Genomic DNA, 27,523 nt, shown 5'->3' with positions numbered 1-27,523 from the left:
TTTGCAAAATAACTATGAATTATCATACTTATTTTCAAGTAAATGTCAACACATAGCAATACATTAAGGTGTGAGACATTCACTCTTTTACAAGGAACAATAGCAGGTCTATTTCGCTCCAGTAGCTCGAATATTCTGTAAATTCATCATTCACCTGTGGGATCATGACAGCTCTCAATACCCAACAATAGAAAGATTTAGCCAATACTATCTGAGAGATTGTTTGTGAGGAAATTACCTTTGCCCTCGACTTGCAATTAAAACCGATAAATGAATCTCTTGCACTGCTCACTTCTGAAGTGGATTCCTCCTCAACTAAAGTGTAATAGTTTGAGACAGTGGACAATGTGACAGAGGGCTGACTCTAAAAAGCGCGAACTAAGCTAGAAGGGGAAATCAATCTCCTAAAAAAGAAAACAGAATCACTCCCTGTGGGTCCTGCTTTTGGTTTCAGATCCATGGGCTTATTAAAACTAAAGATAACAATTACATCATTAATAGTACATTATTTTATTTAAAATGATGGCAATGCTAGCTATTCTCTCTTGGAATTTGAAAGTGTAAACTCTCCTATGAAATGTTCCAGCTGTCTTGATATCCTACCAAGAAACCATACTGATATACTGTAGCAATGTTCCAAGAAACACAAAAAGGATACACAAATAGGTTGCTTTTTCATCAACCCCAAATTAAACTAAAGGTGTAATCATAATGATACATAAGAAACTCAAAATGACCATTTTGGGTAAAAGTGAAGACCACAAAGGCAGAATCACTATCCTTCAATGTTTCCATAATGGAAAGAAAATTGCCTTTTTTAATGTGTATGCTCCAAATTCATATGAACCCAGGTTTTTCAATTCTCTGAACTGCATATTGTTAGAAATAACTCAATTCCGTCTGGTTATTGGAACAGACATGAATGCCATTTTGGGCATGCAGGAAAAAATTGAATTAGACCAACTACAATCCATATGCAACCAAGGCTTTTCAGGATATACTCTCTGAGGCCTGGCGAGCACACAATCCTAAAGCAAAAGAGTACACTTCCGATTTCATACATTATTTACACCTCTGTCTTCTTTAATCAAGAAAATAGAAATTCAACATAATAAGCTTGTCTGACCACCACGCTTACCACTGCCAACTTAAAATGTCAGACTCTCCTAAGAGTCAAAAGATGGCATTTCAACTGTTGATTATTACAAAATCCTACATACTGTGATCGATTTGAAAATCAAATAAATAAATTCATGATGATCAATACAAAGTCAGTCGATGTTAACTGTGTTAGTGTTCCCATCAAACACATTTTACAGACCAGGTAGCTATTACTCTTTCCAAAGTCAAGACAGAACTTAATTTATTGATTAGACAGAAAGCAGAATTTACCATCCATCGAGTAAGACTCAACCATTTCTTCCATGGTAATTGTCCCAGTCGTTTACTGGCCAACATTCTACGCAGTAATTACCAATTAGCTCTCGAGTGGTGCAGCGGTCTAAGGCGCTGCATCTCAGTGCAAGAGGCATCACTACAGTCCCTGGTTCAAATCCATGCTGTATCACATCCGGCTGTGATTGGGAGTCCCATAGGGCGGTGCACAATTGGTCCGGGGTAGGCCGTCATTGTAAATAAGAATTTGTTTTTAACTGACTTACCTAGTTAAATAAAGCTTAAATTCAAAAATTCAAAAAGTATAGCAACTATTGAAGGTGAAACAGGCAAATTATTATCAGAGCCCAAATTAATCAGTCAATGATTCTCCCGCTTATACATTATAAAAAACTGTACACCTCTGATTGTAAATCCACATCAAGCCAGACCAAAAAATTAAGAACTCCTCCTCTCAACAGAGGAGACCAAATCTCTCTCAATGAACTCAAAAAGGCATTGGATAGCACGAATAAAGACAAATTACTTGGATGGGACAGTATTCCTCCTGCGGTTTATTTAAAATGTTGGAATCAATTAGTTCCACTGTTGCTCTGATTATTAATACAGCTGTTCACAAAGGTTAATTTGAGAGAATTGCACTAATTTAGCTTTTATTTGTTTTTAAAGTAAGGATGCCACCCAGTGTTTTCACTATCACCCCCATCTATGATAAACACAGATATTAAACTGTTTTCCAAAATGTTGTCTTGCCGTCTCGAGACTTACCCAAATAGATCTACACGGACCAAAGCAGGTTTGTTAAAAAGCTTTTTTCTTCGGATAACCTCCGTCGACCATTAAATATCTTATACAGATGTGTCATTAGAAACAACAGCTCCTTGGGCTGTATTATCTCTTGATGAAGAAAAAGCTTTTAAATTAATAGATAAAAATGGTCATATCGCTGATCTGTCTTGGAACATGTGGGAATTGTCTCCAATTTCATTAATATGACTAAAATATTATATTCCAATCCCTCAACCATAGTTATAACAGGCAATATCAGGCAATATCTCCATTAAATCCTCTTAGGGCTAGGGGGCAGTATTTTCACGGCCAGATGAAAAACGTACCCAATTTAAACAGGTTACTACTCTGTCCCAGAAACTAGAATATGCATATTACTAGTAGATTTGGATAGAAAACACTCTGAAGTTTCTAAAACTGTTTACTACATCTAGATAATGTTGAAGATCACTGAAGATCATAGATACATTCAGCTTCATCTCAAGTTATAAAATGAATCTAACCAAATGTCAGGTGTGTGCGCACTGGTAGCAAAGTCAGGTGCATGAGAGCAGAGATTTGTGAACAGGCGCACACTTTATTAAGGCAAAAGTGTAAAACGTGCAAAACAGTCACAAGAATTATGTTTAACAATAAACATCTTTGTGAAATACCACAGAATAAACAAACCAGTCTGGCGCGTCAACAATAAACACGTAACACAAACAATCTTTCACAAAGACATGATGGGGAACAGAGGAATAAATACATGTAGATTGATTGGGGAATGAAAACCAGGTGTGCAGGGAACAAGACAAATGGATACATGAAAAATGGAGTGGTGATGGCTAGAAAGCCGGTGACGTCGACCGCCGATCGAACAAGGAGAGGAGCCGACTTCGGCGGAAGTCGTGACACCAAATCAGCCCAACTGTCTCTCAAGACCCTGTTGGAGGATTCTATCTTTATTTATTGCATCCCAATCATTACACCTTTTAAATATTTGTGAGTAGATATTTTTCCTTCTTTAGATAAAACCATTTCCAGAAACTTCAACAGAACGCTCAAGTCAATTCAATCCGACCTCAGTACATTGCCAGTTGCTTTAACCGACAAAATATATTTTGCCAAAATGAATATATTTCCACGGCTGAATTTTTGTAGTTCAATGCTTCCAATGGCTCCCCTTTCTGGCTACTGGGATACAATTCATAGTGCGGTTAAAACATGTATATTGCAAGGTAAACAATCCCGGATGAAATTAACACATTTACAAAAAGGGAAAGACATAGGAAGACTATTCGTACCAAACTTTTAATTGCATTTTGCCCCATCCTAAATTGGTTAAGACAGGATTGTTCCGCCCCCTGGTTGATTATAGAAAGAAATATGGTGTCTCCTATTGCCCTGAAAGAGGTTGTCTTCACTGATATATTCCTTAAACAATGTAATCTGTGCTTTGGTCCTATTATTGCAACAACAAAAAAATCATATTACTGGGAATCAAAATGGCATGCCCATGCTCCAATATTTCACAATAATGCCTTGCGATCTGGATGGCGACCTTTTGCATCCCCCCAATGGTCCTGTGGAGTCCGTACCCTTACCAATATCATGGATAGTAATGGTTTGAGAACATTCCAAGAATTGAAAGATACATACACATTACGAGGCAACTCCTTCTTTCTATATTTACAATTTAGGTCATCTATGCTGGCCTATGGAGTCTCTTGGGAAACCCAACTATCAAAACATCAAATGATGCTTGACCTTTTCCACGTTTTGTTGTGTTACAAAGTGGGATTAAAATATATTTAATTGACCGTTTTTGTCAATGATCTACAGAAAATACTCTGTAATGTAAAAGTGAAATAAAAATATTTATTGATTAGGTAAGTATTCAACCCCTGAGTCAGTACATGTTAGAATCACCTTTAGCAGCAATTATAATCTGGGTAAGTCTCCAAGAGTTTTCCACACCTGGATTGTACATCATTTTCCCAGTATACTTTTCAAAATTCTTCAAGCTCTGTCAAATTGGTTATGGATCATTGCGATTGTAACAGTGTAGGTTCAGTCCCTCTCTTCGCCCCAACCTAGGCTTGAACCAGGGACCCTTGCACACATCAACAACTGACATCCACGAAGCATCGTTACCCATCGTGCCACAAAAGCCACGGCCCTTGCAATGCAAGGGGAACAACCACTTCAGGTCTCAGAGCGAGTGACGTCACTGATTGAAATGCTATTAGCGCACACCACCGCTAACTAACTAGCCATTTCACAACGGTTACACTCACCCCCCTCTTGACCTCCTCCTTTTCCGCAGCAACCAATGATCCGGGTCAACAGCATCAATGTAACAGTGTAGGTTCCGTCCCTCTCTTCGCCCCAACCTGGGCTCGAACCAGGGACCCTTGCACACATCAATAACTGACACCCATGAAGCATCGTTACCCATCGCGCCACAAAAGCAATGCAAGGGGAACAACCACTTCAGGTCTCAGAGCGAGTGACGTCACTGATTGAAACGCTATTAGCGCACACCACCGCTAACTAACTAGCCATTTCACATCGGTTACACGATACAACCATTTTCAGGTTTGCCATAGATTTCCAAGCCAATTTAAGTCAAAACTGTAACTTGGCCACTCAGGAACATTCACTGTCTTCTTGGTAAGCAACTCCAGTGTAGATTTGGTCTTGTGTTTTAGTTTATTGTCCTGCTAAAAGGTGAAGTCATCTCCCAGTGTCTGGTGGAAGGCACACTGAACCAGGTTTCCTCTAGGATTTTCCCTGTGCTTAGCGCCATTCTGTTTATTTTTTTCCTCTGATAACCTCCCCAGTCTTTAATGATTACAAGCATACCCACAACATGATGCAGCCACCACTATGCTTGGAAATATGGAGAGTGGTACTCAGTAATGTGTTGATTTGGATTTACCTCAAAGATAACACTTTGTATTCGGGACAAAATGTTAATTGCTTTGCCACATTTTTTGCAGTATTATTTTAGTGACTTGTTGCAAACAGGATTATTATTTTATACAGGCTTCCTTATTTTCACTCTGTCAGGTTATTATTGTGGAGTAACTACAATGTTGTTGATCCATCTGTTTTCTCCTATCACAGCCATTAATTTCTGTAATTGTTTTAAAGTCACCATTAGGCTCATGGTGAAATCCCTGAGCGGTTTCTTTCCTCTCCAGCAACTGAGTTAGGAAGGACGGCTGTATCTTTGTATTGACTGGGTATATTGATACTCCATCCAAAGTGTTATTAATAACTTCACCATGCTCAAAGGGATATTAAATGTCTGCTTTGTTAATTTTAGCCAACTACCAATTGGTGCCCTTCTTTGCGAGGCATTGGAAAACCTTCCTGGTCTTTGTGGTTGAATCTGTGCTTAAAATTCACTACTTGACTGAGGGACATGATATATTTATTTGTATGTGTGGGGTACAGAGATGACGTAGTCATTCAAAAATCTTGTTAAACTCTATTATTACATACGGAGTATGTCATGTGACTTGTTATGCACATTTGTACTCCTGAACGTATTCAGACCTGCCATAACAAAGGGGCTGACTACTTATTGACTCAAGACATTTCAGCTTTGAATGTTTTATTCATTTGTAAAAAACATTACAAACCTAATTCAACTTTGACATTATGGGATAGTGTGTGTAGGCCAATGACAAAAAAATTGAAACTTAATCCATTTTAAATTCAGGCTGTAACACAACAAACTCTGGAAAAAGTCAAGGCGTGTAAATACTTTCTGAAAGCACTGTATTACGTGCATGCACTGTGTGAATCAGTAGAATGTGTATACTGTGTTGGAATCCTCACTCTTGTTCAGAAATCAGAAACCACACTGAAACCGACCCCCGACAAGCTGTCAGAGAAATTCCTCTAGCTGCTAGTTCTGGATCAGTGAAGTCGCTGACCAAGACATTCTGAAACCCGAGTTGTTGACCATTTATTTTTAAGTTCATTGTCAGCTCTCTGTTAAACATCATGTTTTTGCCATATTTGGCTAAGTAGTTTTCACCTGTCAGCTCTATAATTATCAGTTGTAGTGAGGAACCTTCCCATGTAGAACCAATCAAATGTATGGGCAGTTTTGGGCCCACTCAGTGTATACAGTTGGCTGCATACACTGAGTATACAAAACATTAAGAACACCCGCTCTTTCCATCATATAGACTGACCAGGTGAATCCAGGTGAAAGCTATGATCCCTTATTGATGTCACTAGTTAAATCCACTTCAATCAGGGTAGGTGAAGAGGAAGAGACGGGTATAAGAAGAATTTGTAATTCAGACATGGATTGTGTATGTGTGCTATTTATAGGGTGAATGGACAAGACAAAATTTTAAGTGTCTTGAATGGGATATGGTAGAAGGTTTTTCACGCTCAACAGTTTCCCATGTGTATCAACAATGATCCACCACCCAAAGGGCATCCAGTCAACTTGACACAACTGTGTGAAGCATTGGAGTCAACATGGGCCAGCATCCCCGTGGAACACTTTCGACAGCTTGTTGAGTCCATTCCCCAATGAATTGAGGCTGTTCTGAGGGGAAAAGTGGCGAAGGAGGTGCAATACTAACTTTTTTGGGATAGGGGGCAGTATTTTCAAAAAACGTACCCGATTTAATCTGGTTACTACTCCTGCCCAGAAACTAGAATATGCATATAGTTAGTAGATTTGGATAGAAAACACACTACAGTTTCTAAAACTGTTTGAATGGTGTCTGAGTATAACAGCACTCATATGGCAGGCCAAAACCTGAGAAGATTCCATACAGGAAGTGCCCTGTCTGACAATTTGTTGTCCTTCTGTTGCATCTCTATCGACATTACAGCATCTGTGCTGTAACGTGACACTTTCTAAGGCTTCCATTGGCTCTTTACCCTGTTATGACTAGGGGGCAGTATTTTCACGGCCGGATAAAAAACGTACCCGATTTAATCTGATTATTACTCCTGCCCAGAAACTAGAATATGCATATAATTATTAGCTTTGGATAGAAAACACTCCAAAGTTTCGAAAACTGTTTGAATGGTGTCTGTGAGTATAACAGAACTCATTTGGCAGGCCAAAACCTGAGAAGATTCCAAACAAGAAGTACCCTGTCTGACCATTTCTTGGCCTTCTTGATTATCTCTATCCAATACAGGGGATCTCTGCTGAATCGTGGCTTTGCAGGCCCTGGTTGAAAAACATTAGCGCGTTTGGATAGTGGCCGGTCAGAGTACTATGAGACTAAGGCTCGTGCACGAGTCGACTCCATGTTACTTTCTCTCTCTCTTTGAACGAAAACCACCACTCCCGGTCGGAATATTATCGCTTATTTACAAGAAATATGGCATAAAAATTGATTTTAAACAGCGGTTGACATGCTTCGAAGTACGGTAATGGAATATTTAGACATTTTTTGTCACGAAATGCGTCGTGCTCGTAACCCTTCTTTACCATTCGGATAGTGTCTTGAACGCACGAACAAAACGCCGCTGTTTGGATATAACTATGGATTATTTGGGACCAAACCAACATTTGTTCTTGAAGTAGAAGTCCTGGGAGTGCATTCTGACGAAGAACAGCAAAGGTAATAACATTTTTCTTATAGTAAATCTGACTTTGGTGAGTGCTAAACTTACTGGGTGTCTAAATAGCTAGCCGTGATGGCTGGGCTATCTACTGAGAATATTGCAAAATGTGCTTTCACCGAAAAGCTATTTTAAAATCAGACATATCGAGTGCATAGAGGAGTTCTGTATCTATAATTCTTAAAATAATTGTTATGTTTTTTGTGAACATTTATCGTGAGTAATTTAGTAAGTTCACCGGAAGTTTTCGGTCGGTATTCTAGTTCTGAACATCACATGCTAATGTAAAAAGCTGGTTTTTGATATAAATATGAACTTGATTGAACAGGCATGCATGTATTGTATAACATAATGTCTATGTACTCTCCTAACATAAGCTAATGTTTTGCTTTCGTTGTAAAGCCTTTTTGAAATCGGACAATGTGGTTAGATTAACGAGAGTCTTATCTGTAAAATGATGTAAAATAGTTGATTGTTTGAGAAAATTGAATTGTGGTATTTTAGTTGGCTTTGTATTTCGCGCCGTGCAATGCCATTGGCTGTTGGCTAGGGGTTCCGCTAGCGGAACGTCTGTCCTCAACAGGTTAACTTTTTAGTGACATGGGGCAGTATTCGGAAATTCGGATGAATGACGTGCCCAATTTAAACTGCCTACTACTCGGGCTCAGAACGTAGGATATGCATATTATTAGTGGCTTTGGATAGAAAACACTCTGAAGTTTCTAGAACTATTTGAATGATGTCTGTGAGTATTCCATAACTCATATGGCAGGCAAAAACCTGAGATAAAATCCAACCAGGAAGTGTTTTGTAGTTTTTCAAGACTGGACCTATTCAGTATACACTGACTTAGGGTTAATTTTGCACTTCCTAAGGCTTCCACTAGATGTCAACAGTCTTTAGAAAGTTGTTTGAGGCTTCTATGGTGAACAGAGAGCGAACAAAGGAAGTTGGAAGTTGTTGACTCAGGAAAGGACATTGCCTCAAGTGCGCTCATTCATGTGAGAGGTTGCTGTGTTCCATTACATTTTTGAAGACAATTGAATCGTCCGGTTGGAATATTATTGAACTTTTATGTTAAAAAAGCCCTAAAGATTGATGCTATACATCGTTTGACATGTTTCTACGAACGTAAATATAACTTTTTTTTACTTTTCGTCATGAAGTTTTCGGCAAGCTTCCTACATTTGGAACAAAGAGGACTTAAATTATGGACTTTAATCTTACATCTACACGTTGCGCTAGCGGAACGTCTGCTCCAATATCCAATGATGGGCGGGGCGCGAAATACAAACTCCTCTAAAATCCGAAAACTTCCATTTTTCAAACATATGACTATTTTACAGCTATTTAAAGACAAGACTCTCCTTTATCTAACCACACTGTCCGATTTCAAAAAGGCTTTACAGCGAAAGCAAAACATTAGATTATGTCAGCAGAGTACCCAGCCAGAAATAATCAGACACCCATTTTTCAAGCTAGCATATCATGTCACATAAACCCAAACCATAGCTAAATGCAGCACTAACCTTTTATGATCTTCATCAGATGACACACCTAGGACATTATGTTATACAATACATGCATGTCTGTTCAATCAAGTTCATATTTATATCAAAAACCAGCTTTTTACATTAGCATGTGACGTTCAGAACTAGCATTCCCACCGAACACTTCCGGTGATTTTACTAAATTACTCACGATAAACGTTCACAAAAAGCATAACAATTATTTTAAGAATTATAGATACAGAACTCCTCTATGCACTCGATATGTCCGATTTTAAAATAGCTTTTCGGATGAAGCACATTTTGCAATAATCTAAGTACATAGCCCGGCATCACAGGGCTAGCTATTTAGACACCCAACAGGTTTAGCCTTCACCAAAATCACATTTCCTATAAGAAAAATGTTCTTACCTTGCTTGTTCTTCGTCAGAATACACTGCCAGGACTTCTACTTCAATAACAAATGTAGGTTTGGTCCCAAATAATCCATCGTTATGTTCCATCAAGACGTTTTGTTCGTGCGTTCTAGACACTATCCCAACGCTAAATCTCGGCCACGAGCATGACGCAGAATTTGACAAAAAATTTCTAAATATTCCATTACCGTACTTCGAAGCATGTCAACCGCTGTTTAAAACCAATTTTTATGCAATTTATCTCGTAGAAAAGCGATAATATTCCGACCGGGAATCTGCCTGTCTGTATACTGAGGGAAAAACCGAAAGCCGGGGGCGGGGCGGGTCGCGAGCGTAAGGCTTAGTCCATTGAGTGACCACTCAGCTTTTGCTCTCGTGTGCTTCAGCCAGGGCTTTGAATTACGTCATTACTGTTTTCCCCGGGCTCTGAGACTTCATTGGAGACGTGGGAAGTGTCACATAACAGCAGAGATCCCTTGTAATAGATAGAGAGAATCAACAAGGGCAAGAAATGTTCAAACAGGGTACTTCCTGAACAGAAGCATCTCAGGATACCTAGGAATGCATTCTGATGAAGATCATCAAAGGTCAAAGATCATTCAGCGGAAGTTTTCGGTGGGTATGCTAGTTCTGAACATCACATGCTAATGTAAAAAGCAGGTTTTTGATATAAATATGAACTTGATTGAACAAAATATGCATGTACTGTATAACATAATGTCCTAGGAGTGTCATCTGATGAATGTTAGTGCTGCATTTAGCTGTGGTTTGGGTTTATGTGACATATATGCTTGCTTGGAAAATGGCTGAGTGATTATTTGTGTCTATGTACTCTCCTAACATAAGCTAATGTTTTGCTTTCGTTGTACAGCCTTTTTGAAATCGGACAATGTGGTTAGATTAATGAGAGTCTTATCTTTAAAATGGTGTAAAATAGTTGACTGTTTGAGAAAATTGAATTGTGGTATTTTAGTTGGCTTTGTATTTCGTGCCGTGCAATGCCATTGGCTGTTGGCTATATTTATAATGCTATTTATGATTTTAGATGACTCCAAAATGGTGGGTATCTGGATTGTTTTCTGAGCGCAGTACTCAGATTATTGCAAAGTGTGCTTTCCCCGTGAAGCTGTTTTGAAATCTGTCACAGCGGTTGCAATAACCTCTACGGGCTAGTGGGCAGTATTGAGAAATTTTGAAAGAATTATGTGCACCTTTGTAACTGCCTCCTACACCAACTCAGAAGCTAGGATATGCATATTATTAACACATTCGGATAGAAAACACTCTGAATTTTCTAAAACAGTTTGAATGGTGTCTGTAAGTATAACAAAACTCATATTGCAGGCAAAAACCTGTGAAAAATAGATTAAAAAAAATGTGAATTTTGTGACTGTACTATTTAGGGTCATTGTTTTATAGATACCACAGTGAGAAAGGATTCATTTCGCAACTCCTACTGCTTCCACTAGATGTCAACGATCTTTATAAAGTTGTTTGAAGCATCTATGATTAACAGAGAGCAAATTAGAATGCAGGGAAGTTGACATATCGTCACTTCATTTTTGCGCCTGCGCATAAATGTGAGAAGAGAGTTTTTCATAAACGTTTTTCTAGACACAGGATAGGTCGTGTGAAAATATTACTGATGTTTCACGTTAAAAATGGACCAAAAGATTGATGCTAAACAACGTTTGACATATTTGAACGAACGTAAATAGATTATTTACTAGTATTTTTTAGCTTTTCGGCATGATTTTCCCCCCTCCCCCTACGTTTTGTGGGAGCCTACTGAACGCTAACTACTTGGTGTTATTTGGACATAAATTATGAACTTTGTCAAAAGAAACCACATTTGTTCTGGACCTGGGATACCTGGAAGTGCCTTCTGATGGAGATAATCAAAGGTAAGGGGATATTTACAATGTTATTATCGATATTAGATGCTGCTAACCTGTATAGCCTAGCCTATTGTTCTTAGCATAGTACCCCGTTTATTGCAAAATGTGGTTTCCCAGTAAAGTTATTTTGAGATCTGGCCATTCGGTAGCAATTACGAGATGATAATATATTATTCTTTGAATGACAATATTATAATTTACCAATGTTTTCGAATAGTAATTCCGTAATTTGTAACGCTGAATTCACTGGGAGCATTTGAGGCGAAAAAAATTCTGAATTTCACCGCGACTGTAAATGCTGTTTTTGGATATAAATATGAACTTGATGGAACTAAAAATGCATGTATTGTATAACATAATGTCCTATGAGTGTCATCTGATGCAGATTGTCAAAGGTAAGTGCATAATTCTAGCTGGTTTTCTGTCTCTGTTGATGCCCTTCTTTGAATTGGCTAAACATTACACACAGCTATTGTCAATGTACTCTCCTAACATAACCTAACTTTATGCATTCTCCGTAAAGCCTCTTTGAAAATCGGACAACGTGGTTAGATTTAGGAGATGTGTATCTTTCAAATGGAGGAAAATAGTTGATTGTTTGAGTATTTGAAATGATTAGACTCTTGCAGTTTTGAATTCCACGCCATGGTCACTTGACAATGAATCCCATTACCGGGATAAGATCCCCAAGAGGTTTTAAGGAGATGTTTAGCTATAATTCTTTGAATAACAGTTTAATATTTTATCAACGTTTATGATGAGTATTTCTATAAATTGATGTGCTCATTCACCGGAAGTTTTCGGAGGAAAAGCATTTCTGAACATTACGGACCAATGTAAAATGTTTTTTTTTTTATATAAATATTTACTTTTTAGGCACTGTCCTAACATAATCTATTGTTTTGCTTTTGCCGTAAAGCCTTTTTTAACCTGTTGGGGCTAGGGGGCAGTATTTACACGGCCAGATAAAAAACGTACCCGATTTAATGTGGTTACTAATCCTACCCAGTAACTAGAATATGCATATACTTATTATATATGGATAGAAAACACCCTAAAGTTTCTAAAACTGTTTGAATGGTGTCTGTGAGTATAACAGAACTCATTTGGCAGGCAAAAACCTGAGAGATTCCTTTACAGGAAGTGGCCTGTTTGACCATTTATTTGCTTTCTTTGACATCTCTTCCAAAAACTCAGGATCTCTGCTGTTACGTGACACTTCCCACGTCTCCAATGGGGTATCAGAGCCCGGGAAAAACCTGAATGACGTAATTCAAAGCCCTGGCTGAAACACAGGAGCGCTTTTGCTAAGTGGTCTATCAGAGGACAAAGGACTTCATGCTCGTGCACTGTCCGCCCCCGTCTTTTTGTTTTTCCCTCTGTTTACAGACAGGCAGATTCCCGGTCGGAATATTATCGCTTTTCTACGAGATAAATTGCATAAAAATTGATTTTAAACAGTGGTTGACATGCTTCGAAGTACGGTAATGGAATATTTAGAATTTTTTTGTCACGTTATGCGCCATGCGCACGACCGTGATTTACCAATCTGATAGTGTCTAGAACGCACGAACAAAACGTCGCTGATGGAACATAACGATGGATTATTTGGGACCAAACCTACATTTGTTATTGAAGTAGAAGTCCTGGGAGTGCATTCTGACGAAGAACAGGAAAGGTAAGACCATTTTTCTTATAGGAAATATGATTTTGATGAAGGCTAAACTTGCCGGGTGTCTAAATAGCTAGCCCGTGATGGCTGGGCTATGTACTTAGAATATTGCAAAATGTGCTTCATCCGAAAAGCTATTTTAAAATCAGACATATCGAGTGCATAGAGGAGTTCTGTATCTATAATTCTTAAAATAATTGTTATGCTTTTTGTGAACGTTTATCGTGAGTAATTTAGTAAATTGTTAGTAAATTCCCCGGAAGTTTGCGGGGGGTATGCTTTTTCTGAACGTCACATGCTAATGTAAAAAGCTGTTTTTTGATATAAATATGAACTTGATTGAACAGACATGCATGTATTGTATAACATAATGTCCTAGGTGTGTCATCTGATGAAGATCATCAAAGGTTAGTGCTGCATTTAGCTGTGGTTTGGGTTTTTGTGACATTATATGCTAGCTTGAAAAATGGGTGTCTGATTATTTCTGGCTGGGTACTCTGCTGACATAATCTAATGTTTTGCTTTCGTTGTAAAGCCTTTTTGAAATTGGACAGTGTGGTTAGATTAACGAGAGTCTTGTCTTTAAATAGCTGTAAAATAGTCATATGTTTGAGAAATTGAAGTAATAGCATTTCAAACGTTTTGAAAATCGCGCCACAGGATTCAACTGGCTGTTACGTAGGTGGGACAATTTGGTGCCACCTAGCCCATAGAGGTTAAATCGGATAATGTGGTTCGATTCAGGAGAAGTGTATCTTTAAAAAGGTGTAAAATAGTAGTATGTTTGAGAAATTGGAATTATGAGATTTTGCTGTTTTGAATTTGCCGCCCTGCTATTTCACTGGCTGTGTCCCGCAGGTGGGACGGTAGCGTCCCACATAGCCCAGAGAGGCTACAGAGATCGATGGGGCTAAGGCTTAAGAGGGTGTGAACAATGCTGAACGGGTGTATAGTGGGGGAAAAAAGTATTTGATCCCCTGTTGATTTTGTAAATTTGCCCACTTACAAAGAAATGATCATTTTAATGGTAGGTTTATTTGAACAGTGAGAGAATAAATTCCTGAGAAACGCATTCCTGAGAAACGCATGTCAAAAATGTTATAAAATGATTTGCATTTTAATGAGGGAAATAAGTATTTGACCCCTCTGCAAAACATGACTTAGTACTTGGTGGCAAAACCCTTGTTGTTGGTAATCAGAGGTCAGACGTTTCTTGTAGTTGGCCACCAGGTTTGCACACATATCAGGAGGGATTTTGTCCCACTCTTCTTTGCAGATCTTCTCCAAATCATTAAGGTTTCGAGGCTGGCAACTCGAACCTTCAGCTCCCTCCACAGATTTTCTATGGGATTAAGGTCTGGAGACTGGCTAGGCCACTCCAGGACCTTAATGTGCTTCTTCTTGAGCCACTCCTTTGTTGCCCTGGCTGTGTGTTTTGGGTCATTGTCACGCTGGAATACCATTCCACGACACATTTTCAATGTCCTGGCTGAGGGAAGGAGGTTCTCACCCAAGATTTGACGGTACATGGCCCCGTCCATCGTCCCTTTGATGCGGTGAAGTTGTCCTGTCCCCTTAGCAGAAAAACACCCCCAAAGCATAATGTTTCCACCTCTATGTTTGACGGTGGAGATGGTGTTTTTGGGGTCATAGGCAGCATTCCTCCTCCTCCAAACACGGCGAGTTGAGTTGATGCCAAAGAGCTCCATTTTGGTCTCATCTGACCACAACACTTTCACCAGTTGTCCTCTGAGTCATTCAGATGTTCATTGGCAACCTTCAGACGGGCATGTATATGTATTCTTGAGCAGGGGGACCTTGCGGGCGCTGCAGGATTTCAGTCCTTCACGGCGTAGTGTGTTACCAATTGTTTTCTTGGTGACTATGGTCCCAGCTGCCTTGAGATCATTTACAAGATCCTCCCGCGTAGTTCTGGACTGATTCCTCACCGTTCTCATGATCATTGCAACCCCACGAGGTGAGATCTTGCATGGAGGCCCAGGCCGAGGGATATTGACAGTTCTTTTGTGTTTCTTCCATTTGCGAATAATCACACCAAATGTTGTCACCTTCTCACCAAGCTGCTTGGCGATGGTCTTGTAGCCCATTCCAGCCTTGTGTAGGTCTACAATCTTGTCCCTGACATCCTTGGAGAGCTCTTTGGTCTTGGCCATGGTGGAGAGTTTGGAATCTGATTGATTGATTGCTTCTGTGGACAGGTGTCTTTTTTACAGGTAACAAGCTGCGGTTAGGAGCACTCCCTTTAAGAGTGTGCTCCTAATCTCAGCTCATTACCTGTAAAAAAGTCTCCTGGGAGCCAGAAATCTTTCTGATTGAGAGGGGGTCAAATACTTATTTCCCTCATTAAAATGCAAATCAATTTATAACAATTTTGACATGCGTTTTTCTGGATATTTTTGTTGTTATTCTGTCTCTCACTGTTCAAATAAACCTACCATTAAAATTATAGACTGATCCTTTCTTTATCAGTGGGCAAACGTACAAAATCAGCAGGGGATCAAATACTTTTTTCCCCCACTGTAGACAAAGAAGGGCTCTCCAGTAGTAGTACCAAAACATTGAAAGACAGTTTTCTCAAAAGTGAGTTTACAAGTTGATCAACTTTCAAAGCAGAATTACTTTCCCATTGTAGCCAATTTGTAAGTCGCTCTGGATAAGAGCGTCTGCTAAATGACTTAAATGTAAATGTAAATGTAGCCACGTGCAAGATCAGGTGCGCGTGTGGTCTCAATTAAATAGAGTAGGCTATAGCCTGCATGGGCGGGGGAAGCACGGGGCTGTTATCATTCCAAGGATATGTACATCCTAAATATGATCAGGCTATAGTTTACTACATTTCCGATAAATAAATATTGATCACCCATATTTGTCTCCGTCTGAAAATCATCCCACTCCTAAAAAGAAGGCTATAAAATGTAGGTCAGGTGAAAGTGCAATCCTCTCCAACTCTTCTCGCTACAAACTACGTCTACCTTAGTTGTTGATATATCCCAGTAATAAGATGGATTAATATATTGGTCCACATGAGAACCTCTGGTAATTTAACCTACTTCTTAGTGTATTTTTGCGCACTTTGATATTGCCTACAGGGCCCAAAATTGCTGGGACCTGGCTGGCAAGTGAGCTGCGTCACATGCTAAAATGCAGGACTGCGCAGGTTTGAAACCAGTTCTTGCAAGTGGGAATCCAGTGCGATATGAAAAGCTGAATGTGTTGGCGGGAGTGGGATGAAGAAATCAGTCCCACACAATGAGGTAACATGACTAAAATGTGCAAGCAGTTTATTCATGTAAAATGCGGTCCCAGATACAAATGTTGAGCAGGTAATATGGGTCAGATCTTTTGACCTGGTGGGGTTAAAACAAGCCGTTTTCGCTGCAGTAATGGTGTAACCATGACGCTAATGAATCTGTGCTTGATTGTTTCTCTAGGGCACTCAGAAACAATGGTACAGTGAACCCTTATCATTACAACAATTATTATCTGCTGCCAAAATAAAACTCCTGGTCGCACAACAACGTATTTTGTCACACTTAGGAGCCCTTTCTACCGCAAGTATATTAATCACATCCATTCATACAGTTCTCAAAAGATCCTCTGATCAATATCAGTATTGATGGCTAAACACTATCTGAACACTGTGTTTGGACATCACAGATACAGTGACTGTCTACTAGTCTCACACACACACACACACTTTGGCACATACTCCCCCTGCGTTTGTGCCGGCATCTGCGTTTTCTTGCACATTCAAGGAAATGTATATTCAACCAGCAAGGTTAGGGTAATTGTAAGTGTTAAGATCAGGCAGGGTTAATGTAGCCATTATCCGAAACCATACAATATCTACCAGTTCTATACCCACTGCCTACCTTCAAAGTCTTCCTTGAGGAAGTCAGGGTTGGATGTGTCGGGTTGGGAGCAGTCTGGTCCTGAGGAGCCCGAGTCACACACACAGTGTGTACCCCTCACACATGACCCGTGTCCGTTACACATGTCCTGGCACTGGGGGCCAATGTATACACTGTCCAAAGCCCAGGTAGGGGGGGATGAACCGCTGGAGTAGAAGCCCTGGTACCAACGGAACCGGATGGATCTGAGAGGAGAGAGAAGAAAAATAATATGAAGAAGAAGAGAGAGATGGAGAGAAAGGGATCTATACACTGAGTATACAAAACATTAGGAAATCTGCTCTTTCCATGACAGATTACCCAGGTGAAAGCTATGATCCCTTATTGATGTCACTGATTAAATCAACCACAATCAGTGTAGATGAAGGGGAGGAGACAGGAAGAAAAAAATGTTTAAGCCTTGAGCAAATTGTGACATGGATTGTGTATCTTTGCCAATCAGAGACTGAATGGGCAAGACCAAATGTTAAGTGCCCTTGAACAGGGTATGGTAGTAGGTGCCAGGTTCACCGGTTTGAGAGTGTCAGGAACTGCAACGCTGCTGGGTTTTTCCTGGTCAACATTTTCCCGTGTGTATCAAGAATGGTCCACCACCCAAAGGACATCCAGCCAACTTGACATAAATGTGGGAAGCATTGGAGTCAACATGGGCCAGCATCCCTGTGGAATGCTTTTGACAAATAATGGCTGTTCAACCTAATATTAGGAATGTGTTTGTCATGCTTAGTACATTCAGTGAATATATATATATATATATATATATATATACATACAGTCGTGGCCAAAGGTTTTGAGAATGACACAAATATTAATTTTCACAAAGTCTGCTACCTCAGTTTGTATGATGACAATTTGCATATACTCCAGAATGTTATGAAGAGTGATCAGATGAATTGCAATTAATTGCAAAGTCCCTCTTTGCCATGCAAATGAACTGAATCCCCCCCAAAACATTTCCCCTACAGTTCAGCCCTGTCACAAAAGGACCAGCTGACATCATGTCAGTGATTCTCTTATTAACACAGGTGTGAGTGTTGACGAGGTCAAGGCTGGAGATCACTCTGTCATGCTGATTGAGTTCGAATAACAGACTGGAAGCTTTAAAAGGAGGGTAATGCTTGGAATCATTGTTCTTCCTGTCAGCCATGGTTACCTGCAAGTAAACACGTGCCGTCATCATTGCTTTGCACAAAAAGGGCTTCACAGGCAAGGATATTGCTGCCAGTAAGATTGCACCCAGATCAACCATTTATCGGATCATCAAGAACTTCAAGGAAAGCGGTTCAATTGTTGTGAAGAACACTTCAGTGCGCCCAAGAAAGTCCAGCAAGCGCCAGGACCGTCTCCTAAAGTTGATTCAGCTGCGGGATCGGGGCACCACCAGTACAGAGCTTGCTCAGGAATGGCAGCAGGCAGGTGTGAGTTCATCTGCACACACAGTGAGGCGAAGACTTTTGGAGGATGGCCTGGTGTCAAGAAGGGCAGCAAAGAAGCCACTTCTCTCCAGGAAAAACATCAATGACAGACTAATATTCTGCAAAAGGTACAGGGATTGGACTGCTGAGGACTGGGGTAAAGTCATTTTCTCTGATGAATCCCCTTTCTGATTGTTTGGGGCATCCGGAAAAAAACTTGTCTGGAGAAGACAAGGTGAGCGCTACCATCAGTCCTGTGTCATGCCAACAGTAAAGCATCCTGAGACCATTCATGTGTGGGGTTGCTTCTCAGCCAAGGGAGTGGGCTCACTCACAATTTTGCCTAAGAACACAGCCATGTATAAAGAATGGTACCAACACATCCTCTGAGAGCAACTTCTCCCAACCATCCAGGAACAGTTTGGTGACGAACAATACATTTTCCAGCATGATGGAGCACCTTGCCATAAGGCAAAAGTGATAACTAAGTGGCTCAGGGAACAAAACATTGATATTTTGGGTCCATGGCCAGGAAACTCCCCAGACTTTAATCCCATTGAGAACTTGTGATCAATCCTCAAGAGGCGGGTGGACAAACAAAAACACACAAATTCTGACAAGCTCCAAGCATTGATTATGCAAGAATGGGCTGCCATCAGTCAGGATGTGTCCCAGAAGTTAATTGACAACATGCCAGGGTGGATTGCAGAGGTCTTGAAAAAGAAGGGGCAACACTGCAAATATTGACTCTTTGCATCAACTTCATGTAATTGTCAATAAAAGCCTTTAACACTTATGAAATGCTTGTAATTATACTTCAGTATTCCATAGTAACATCTGACAAAAATATCTAAAGACACTGAACCTGGGACTAAACACCTCCCTCTGCAACTGGATCCTGGACTTCCAGATGGCCCGCCCCCAGGTGGTGAGGGTAGGTAACAACACATCTGCCACGCTGATCCACAACACTGGAGCTCCCCAGGGGTGCGTGCTCAGTCCCCTCCTGTACTCCCTGTTCACCCACGACTGCATGGCCAGGCACGACTCCAACACCATCATTAAGTTTGCAGATGACACAACAGTGGTAGGCCTGATCATTGACAACAATGAGACAGCCTATAGGGAGGAGGTCAGAGACCTGGCTGGGTGGTGCCAGAATAACAACCTATCCCTCAACGTAACCAAGACTAAGGAGATGATTGTGGACTACAGGAAAAGGAGGACCGAGCACGCCCCCATTCTCATCGACGGGGCTGTAGTGGAGCAGGTTGAGAGCTTCAAGTTCCTTGGTGTCCACATCAACAACAAACTAGAATGGTCCAAACACACCAAGACAGTCGTGAAGAGGGCACGACAAAGCCTATTCCCCTTCAGGAAACTAAAAAGATTTGGCATGGGTCTTGAGATCCTTATAAGGTTCTACAGCTGCACCATCGAGAGCATCCTGACCTGTTGCATCACTGCCTGGTACGAAAATTGCTCGGCCTCCGACCGCAAGGCACTTCAGAGGGTAGTGCGTACGGCCCAGTACATCACTGGGGCAAAGCTGCCTGCCATCCAGGGCCTCTACACCAGGCAGTGTCAGAGGAAGGCCCTAAAAATTGTCAAAGACCCCAGCCACCCCAGTCATGGACTGTTCTCTCTACTACCGCATGGCAAGCGGTACCAGAGTGCCAAGCCTAGGACAAAAAGGCTTCTCAACAGTTTTTACCCCCAAGTCATAAGACTCCTGAACAGGTAACCAAATGGTTACCTGGACTATTTGCATTGTGTGCCCCCCTCCCCAACCCCTCTTTTACGCTGCTGCTACTCTCTGTTCATCTTATATGCATAGTCACTTTAACTATACATTCATGTACATACTACCTCAATTGGCCCGACCAACCAGTGCTCCCGCACATTGGCTAACCGGGCTATCTGCATTGTGTCCCACCACCCGCCAACCCCTCTTTTTACGCTACTGCTACTCTCTGTTGATCATATATGCATAGTCACTTTAACCATACCTACATGTACATACTACCTCAATAAGCCTGGCTAACCGGTGTCTGTATATAGCCTTGCTACTCTTATTTTGAAATGTCTTTTTACTGTTGTTTTATTTCTTTACTTACACACACACACACACACACACACACACACACACGCCTTTTTTTCGCACTATTTGTTAGAGCCTGTAAGTAAGCATTTCACTGTAAGGTCTACACCTGTTTTATTCGGCGCACGTGACAAATAAACTTTGATTTGATTTGATTTAAAGCAACAAACTTTGTGGAAATTAATATTTGTGACATTCTCAAAATGTTTGGCCACGACTGTATATACAGTTGAAGTCGGATGTTTACATACACCTTAGCCAAATACATATAAACTCAGTTTTCACAATTTCTGAAATGTATTTCTTGTAAAAATTCACTGTCTTAGGTCAGTTAGGATCACCACTTCATTTAAAGAATGTGAAATGTCAGAATAATAGTAGAGAGAATGATTTATTTCAGCTTTTATTTCTTTCATCACATGCCCAGTGGTTCAGAAGTTTACATACACTCAATTAGTATTTGGTTGCATTGCCTTTAAATTGTTTAACCTGTTAGGGCTAGAGGGCAGTATTTACACGGCCGGATAAAAAACATACCCGATTTAATCTGGTTACTACTCCTGCCCAGTAACTAGAATATGCATATAATTATTGGCTTTGGATAGAAAACACCCTAAAGTTTCTAAAACTGTTTGAATGGGGTCTGTGACTATAACAGAACTCATATGGCAGGCAAAAACCTGAGAAGATTCCATGCAGGAAGTGGCCTGTCTGACAAGTTGTTGTTCTTCTTGCCTCTGTTTATTGAAGACTGAGGATCTTTGCTGTAACGTGACACTTCCTACGGCTCCCATAGGCTCTCAGAGCCCAGGAAAAAGCTGAACGATATCGAGGCAGCCCCAGGCTGAAACACATTATCGCTTTTGACAAGTGGCCGATCAGAGGACAATGGGCTTAGGCGCGTGCCCGAGTCGACCCCATGCTTTATTTTCTTTCGTCTGTTTACCTAATTGCAGATTCCCGGTCGGAATATTATCGCTTTTTTACGAGAAAAATGGCATAAAAATTGATTTTAAACAGCGGTTGACATGCTTCGAAGTACGGTAATGAAATATTTAGATTTTTTTTGTCACGAAATGCGCCGTGCTCGTAACCCTTATTTACCATTCGGATAGTGTCTTGAACGCACAAACAAAACGCCGCTGTTTGAACATAACTCTGGATTATTTGGGACCAAACCAACATTTGTTATTGAAGTAGAAGTCCTGGGAGTGCATTCTGACGAAGAACACCAAAGGTAATAACACTTTTCTAATAGTAAATCGGAGTTTGGTGAAGGCTAAACTTGCTGGGTGTCTAAATAGCTAGCCCTGTGATGCCGGGCTATCTACTTAGAATATTGCAAAATGTGCTTTCACCAAAAAGCTATTTTAAAATCGGACATATCGAGTGCATAGAGGAGTTCTGTATCTATAATTCTTAAAATAATTGTTATGCTTTTTGTGAACATTTATCGTGAGTAATTTAGTAAATTGTTAGTAAATTCGCCGGAAGTTTGCGGGGGGTATGCTAGTTCTGAACGTCACATGCAAATGTAAAAAGCTGGTTTTTGATATAAATATGAACTTGATTGAACAAAACATGCATGTATTGTATAAGATAATGTCCTAGGGTTGTCATCTGATGAAGATCATCAAAGGTTAGTGCTGCATTTAGCTGTCTTCTGGGTTTATGTGACATTATATGCTAGCTTGAAAAATGGGTGTCTGATTATTTCTGGCTGGGTACTCTGCTGACATAATCTAATGTTTTGCTTTCAATGTAAAGCCTTTTTGAAATCGGACAGTGTGGTTATATTAACGAGAGTCTTGTCTTTAAAATGGTGTAAAATAGTCATATGTTTGAGAAATTGAAGTAATAGCATTTAAGGTATTTTAATAACGCACCACAGGATTCCACTGGCTGTTATGTAGGTGGGACGATTTGGTGCCACCTACCCTAGAGAGGTTAACTTGGGTCAAATGTTTTGGGTAGCCTTCCACAAGCTTCCCACAATAAGTTGGGTGAATTTTGGCCCATTCCTCCTGACAGAGCTGGTATAACTGAATCAGGTTTGTAGGGCTCCTTGCTCGCACACGCATTTTCAGTTCTGCCCACACGTTTTCTATAGGATTGAGGTCAGGGCTTTGTGATGGCCAGTCCAATACCTTGACTTTGTTGTCCTTAAGCCATTTTTCCACAACTTTGGAAGTATGCTTGGGGTCATTGTCCATTTGGAAGACCCAATTTCGACCAAGCTTTAACTTCCTGACTAATGTCTTGAGATGTTGCTTCTATATATCCACATAATTTTCCTGCCTCATGATGCCATCTATTTTGTGAAGTTGACCAGTCACTCCTGCAGCAAAGGACCCCCACAACATGATGCTGCCACCCCCGTGCTTCACGGTTAGGATGGTGTTCTACGGCTTGCAAGCCTCACCCCTTTTTATTCCAAACATAACGATGGTCATTATGGCCAAACAGTTCTATTTTTGTTTCATCGGACCAGAGGACATTTCTCCAAAAAGTACGATCTTTGTCCCCATGTGCAGTTGCAAACCGTAGTTTGGCTTTTTTATGGCGGTTTTGGAGCAGTGGCTTCTTCCTTGCTGAGCGGCGTTTAGTAATCAATTAGTATTTGGTAGCATTACCTTTAAATTGTTTAACTTGGGTCAAACATTTCAGGTAGCTTTCCGCAAGCTTCCCACAATAAGTTTGCTGAATTTTGGCCCATTCCTATCTATATATATGTTAACTGGCCATTTGAGACGTTTGAATGGGATGGTTTTCACATTAGTTAGGCTGTCTTCTATGTCCTGCAGTCTCTCACCCGCAGAGTCTGAGCTTGCCGAAGTGGATGATCTCCCTCCTCCAGCCCTGTGTTGTCCCGGGGTAGTAGACGCTGGCGGGGTGCAGCTCTGTGGAGCATTGGGATGAGGGCTGGGGGCCCCCTGAACACAGGGGCACCAGGAGATGCCATGTAGCCCCAAAGTCCCTGGAGAACTCCAGTCTCACTGGGTTAGAGGAGGAAGAATCTGCCGTGCATCCCACGTTGATCTGAGAACAAATTAATACATTATTATTACTATATTATTGTCATTATCATTATAAAGATCACATCTAAAACACAACACAGGAAAAATAAACAGGAAAAATGATTAAATTATGATCATAATATCAATCAAATTCTTAGTTGTTATATTATAAAGTATTACTAGTATTATTATTGTCACGTCCTGGCCAGCATAAGGGTTAATTGTTATTGTAGTTTGGTCAGGACGTGGCAGAGGGTATTTGTTTTATGTGGTTCAGGGTGGTGTTTTTCTAGAAGGGCATTTGATTTAAGTATTCCGGGGTTTTTTGGGCACTGTCTGATATTCATGTATTCTATGTTTAGTCTAGTGAGTCTGTTTCTATGTTTGGTTAATTGGGGTTGGGACTCTCAATTGAAGGCAGGTGTTGTCTATTTGCCTTTGGCTGAGAGTCCCATATATTAGGGTGTGTTTGTGTTTGTCATTTGTGGGAGATTGTTTTTGCACTGCGTTTTTGTATAGCCTGCAAAACTGTTGCTGTTGTCATCTTTATTGTTTTGTGAGTGGATGCTTTACTCCTTTTTTGAATTAAAACATGAGCATCCATATTCCCGCTGCGCCTTGGTCTTCTCTCCAGTACGACATTTTTTGTGACAATTATGAACATTATTCAGTATTATATTAATTAATGTTCTTGCTTCAGCAAGAACATTAATTAATTTATTTGATATACTACTGACTTATTAGTATTAGTGTGTTTGCATCAACAAGACCACTCTAGATATTCAATAGACTTCTGTTTATGTTTTTTATTTCATATAATTATGTTGTGATGAATTATTATAAAATAATTATGTTCCTTATACAGCCCGCATTCATTTGTATCACAGAGAATAGTAATTATAATAACTTCATATAAATCAGTCATTATCTTTATGAAAACCCTTTGCTCTGGCCTACACTTTTAAATTAGGATACATTTTCTCATTCTTTATCCTCTTATCTTTTCCGTCAGTATTTCTCTTTCCAACTCAATTTATCTGTCTCTGTTCCGCTTTCCTCTTTCCCCATTCCTCTCCTCTTATACTTCACTAATTTTCTTTCCCACACTGTTTTCCCAACCAATCAGTCTGTTCTCTCTCTTCTCTTCATACCTCAAACTGTATGATGGTGTTTTCATTGACATCAATGTCTCTGGTGGTAATGGAATGTTCTCCCAACTCACTGGAGACAAACACCATGGCAGACTCATCATCCTCCCTGTACAAACACATACATTAGACAAAGTATGTTATCTACAGTCCTTTACAGTAGGGTTGGGGTCAAGTCCAACTCAATTGAATCAATTCTGGAATTAAACAGACATTTTACGTTAAAGGAGTCAATGCAGCCGTTTTAAAAAAAAAATCAATATCAAAAACATATTGGGTAGCAATTAAACTTACCGGGATTGATTTCAATTAAAATTGACAAAAATAAACAAAAACACCTTCTTAGCAAAGAGCAATTTATGAAGTAAGAATTTTGCTAGTACTGTCTGGGAGTCATCCTAATGGGGAGGAGAAAACTGAAAATTAGCTGTTATTGGCAATGAGGTTTGGAACTCTCTTTCTGATTTACTGCCTGGTAATGTCACCAGTCAGGCCAAAACTCCATCCCAAAACAAGCTCAAATTTCAGTCTGTCTTTTCAAGCAGATCTTATACTAAAAGGGCATTATCATAATTTTCACAATTTCAAAGTATTATTCCAACCTCATAGTGTGGAAATATATATAAAACACAGGAAATGAATATGAATATGTAAACTAAATTGGTAGTTAACTTCCTGAATTTCCTGAATTAAAGTGGCATTGACGCACGTATGTTGAATTTACATCTTAGAGGCACGCAGAGATGAAGGGTTGTAGGTTAAGTAGAAGGTTCAGTGTGTTCACAGTGCACTAAAGGGATGTACAACCAGTAGGTCTACTCACAGGCCACTCTTCTGGTAGGGGCAGTAGAGTCCAGTGTTGCCTCCTGGGTAGAAGAGCCAGTTGTAATCCCGGGGTCCGCCCTCAAAGCTTTCAGAGACTACAGGAGGGTTGTTGAGCGAGCTGCCATCGATGATCAGGTCATCAATCACCCACACCTCCTCTTTTTTACCTATAGGACAGAACACATATAGCCAGTCAGACATACAATGTGTCTTCATACAGTATGTCATTATTTTGAGATGTGCGTATACTGTAAGTATGAGTGTATTTGCACTTTGTCTTTAGTTGTGATTCGATTCGCTACTCTTCACCAAAAATGTACACTCTCATTGCATTAAAAGCATTGGATTGGATGAAGTTTCCACCATTTTTTTCCACCAGTCCATTCCTTTAAAATCCATGAAGTGGAGTGTACAAGCACACACTTCTTATGTAGATAAACGGACCACAGACTCTCTGTGTGTGTTCACTACTCACCGCTGTTGTAGGGCTGCCAGAGCCTGAAGCGGGTAGCATTGGTCTGGGCACTGGTGGGCAGAGGAAGGTGGATGAACAGCGTATCGGTGGAGGTAGGGAAGTAAAACTCATCTAACAACAGCCAACTGATCCCCCCGTTCACAGAGTACTGTAGTAGCACCGAGTGGGAGCGCTCTGGGACACCTGGGAAAATAACACAGAGTTAACGCAACCCACACACAGTTAACCTGTCTGGGCTAGGGGGCAGTATTTTCACGGCCGGATGAAAAACGTACCCAATTTAAACAGGTTACTACTCTGGCCCAGAAACTAGAATATGCATATTATTAGTAGCTTTGGATAGGAAACACTCTGAAGGTTCTAAAACTGTTTGAATGGTGTCTGTGAGTATAACAGAACTCATATGGCAGGCAAAAACCTGAGAAAACAGGAAGTGGAAAGTCTGAGAATTGTAGTTCTTCTGTTGATTCTCTATCGAAGCTACAGTGTCTGTGGGGTGACGTTGCACTTCCTAAGGCTTCCATTGGCTGTCTAAAGCCTTCAGAAAGTGGTTTGAGCATTTTCCTGTCACTGGGCAGATAATAGGAGCTCAGTTTCTGAGTGGTCTGCCTGGCAACAAAGGGATTTGAAATGCGCGGTCACACGAGCGCACCATTCCTTCTTTTTCTTCTTGAATGAATATGCTATTGTCCGGTTGGAATATTATCGCAATTTTACGTTAAAAATACCATAAAGATTGATTTTAAACAAAGTTTGACATGCTTCTAAGTACGGTAATGGAACATTTTGACTTTTCGTCTCTCGTTCCGCGCTCGCGCGTTATGTCTTTGGAAAAATGATCTGTACGCACGAACAAAACGGAGGTATTTGTACATAAATATGGATTATTTCGAACAAAAACAACATTTCTTGTGGAAGTAGCAGTCCTGGGAGTGCATTCAGATGAAGATCAGCAAAGGTAAGAGAATATTTCTAATACTAATTCTGAGTTTAGGTTGCGATGAACTTGGCGGGTGTCTGAATAGCTCACCGTGATGGCTGAGCTATGTACTCAGAATATTGAAAAATGTGCTTTCTCCGTAAAGCTATTTTAAAATCTGACACAGCGGTTGCATCCAGGAGTAGTCTATCTATAATTCTTTAAATAATTGTTAGATATTTTGTCAACATTTATGATGAGTATTTTTGTAAATTGATGTGCACATTCACTGGATGTTTTGGTGGGAATACATTTTCTGAACATCATGCGCCAATGTAAAATGCTGTTTAACCTGTTGGGGCTAGGGGGCAGTATTTACACGGCCGGATAAAAAACGTACCCGATTTAATCTGGTTAC

The 27,523-nt window shown here is 40.3% G+C and overlaps 1 protein-coding gene across 2 annotated transcripts in view; it reads right to left on the bottom strand.

The window, feature by feature from the left end:
• LOC115152436 (reelin) overlaps nt 1-27,523 on the bottom strand; it is a 292,154-nt gene that overhangs the window by 37,766 nt on the left and 226,865 nt on the right. For both annotated transcript variants that reach the window (XM_029697314.1, XM_029697315.1), the window contains exons 40-44: nt 26,187-26,369; nt 25,710-25,878; nt 24,890-24,995; nt 23,534-23,760; nt 17,167-17,390 (exon numbers count right to left, since the gene is read on the bottom strand). In XM_029697314.1, the coding sequence (XP_029553174.1) occupies nt 17,167-17,390; nt 23,534-23,760; nt 24,890-24,995; nt 25,710-25,878; nt 26,187-26,369 (909 nt within the window). The remainder of the gene's footprint in view (nt 1-17,166; nt 17,391-23,533; nt 23,761-24,889; nt 24,996-25,709; nt 25,879-26,186; nt 26,370-27,523) is intronic.

This window comes from Salmo trutta, chromosome 17 (assembly GCF_901001165.1).
Source record: "Salmo trutta chromosome 17, fSalTru1.1, whole genome shotgun sequence".
NCBI lineage: Eukaryota > Metazoa > Chordata > Actinopteri > Salmoniformes > Salmonidae > Salmo > Salmo trutta.
This window is presented reverse-complemented; position numbering and strand designations above follow the sequence as displayed.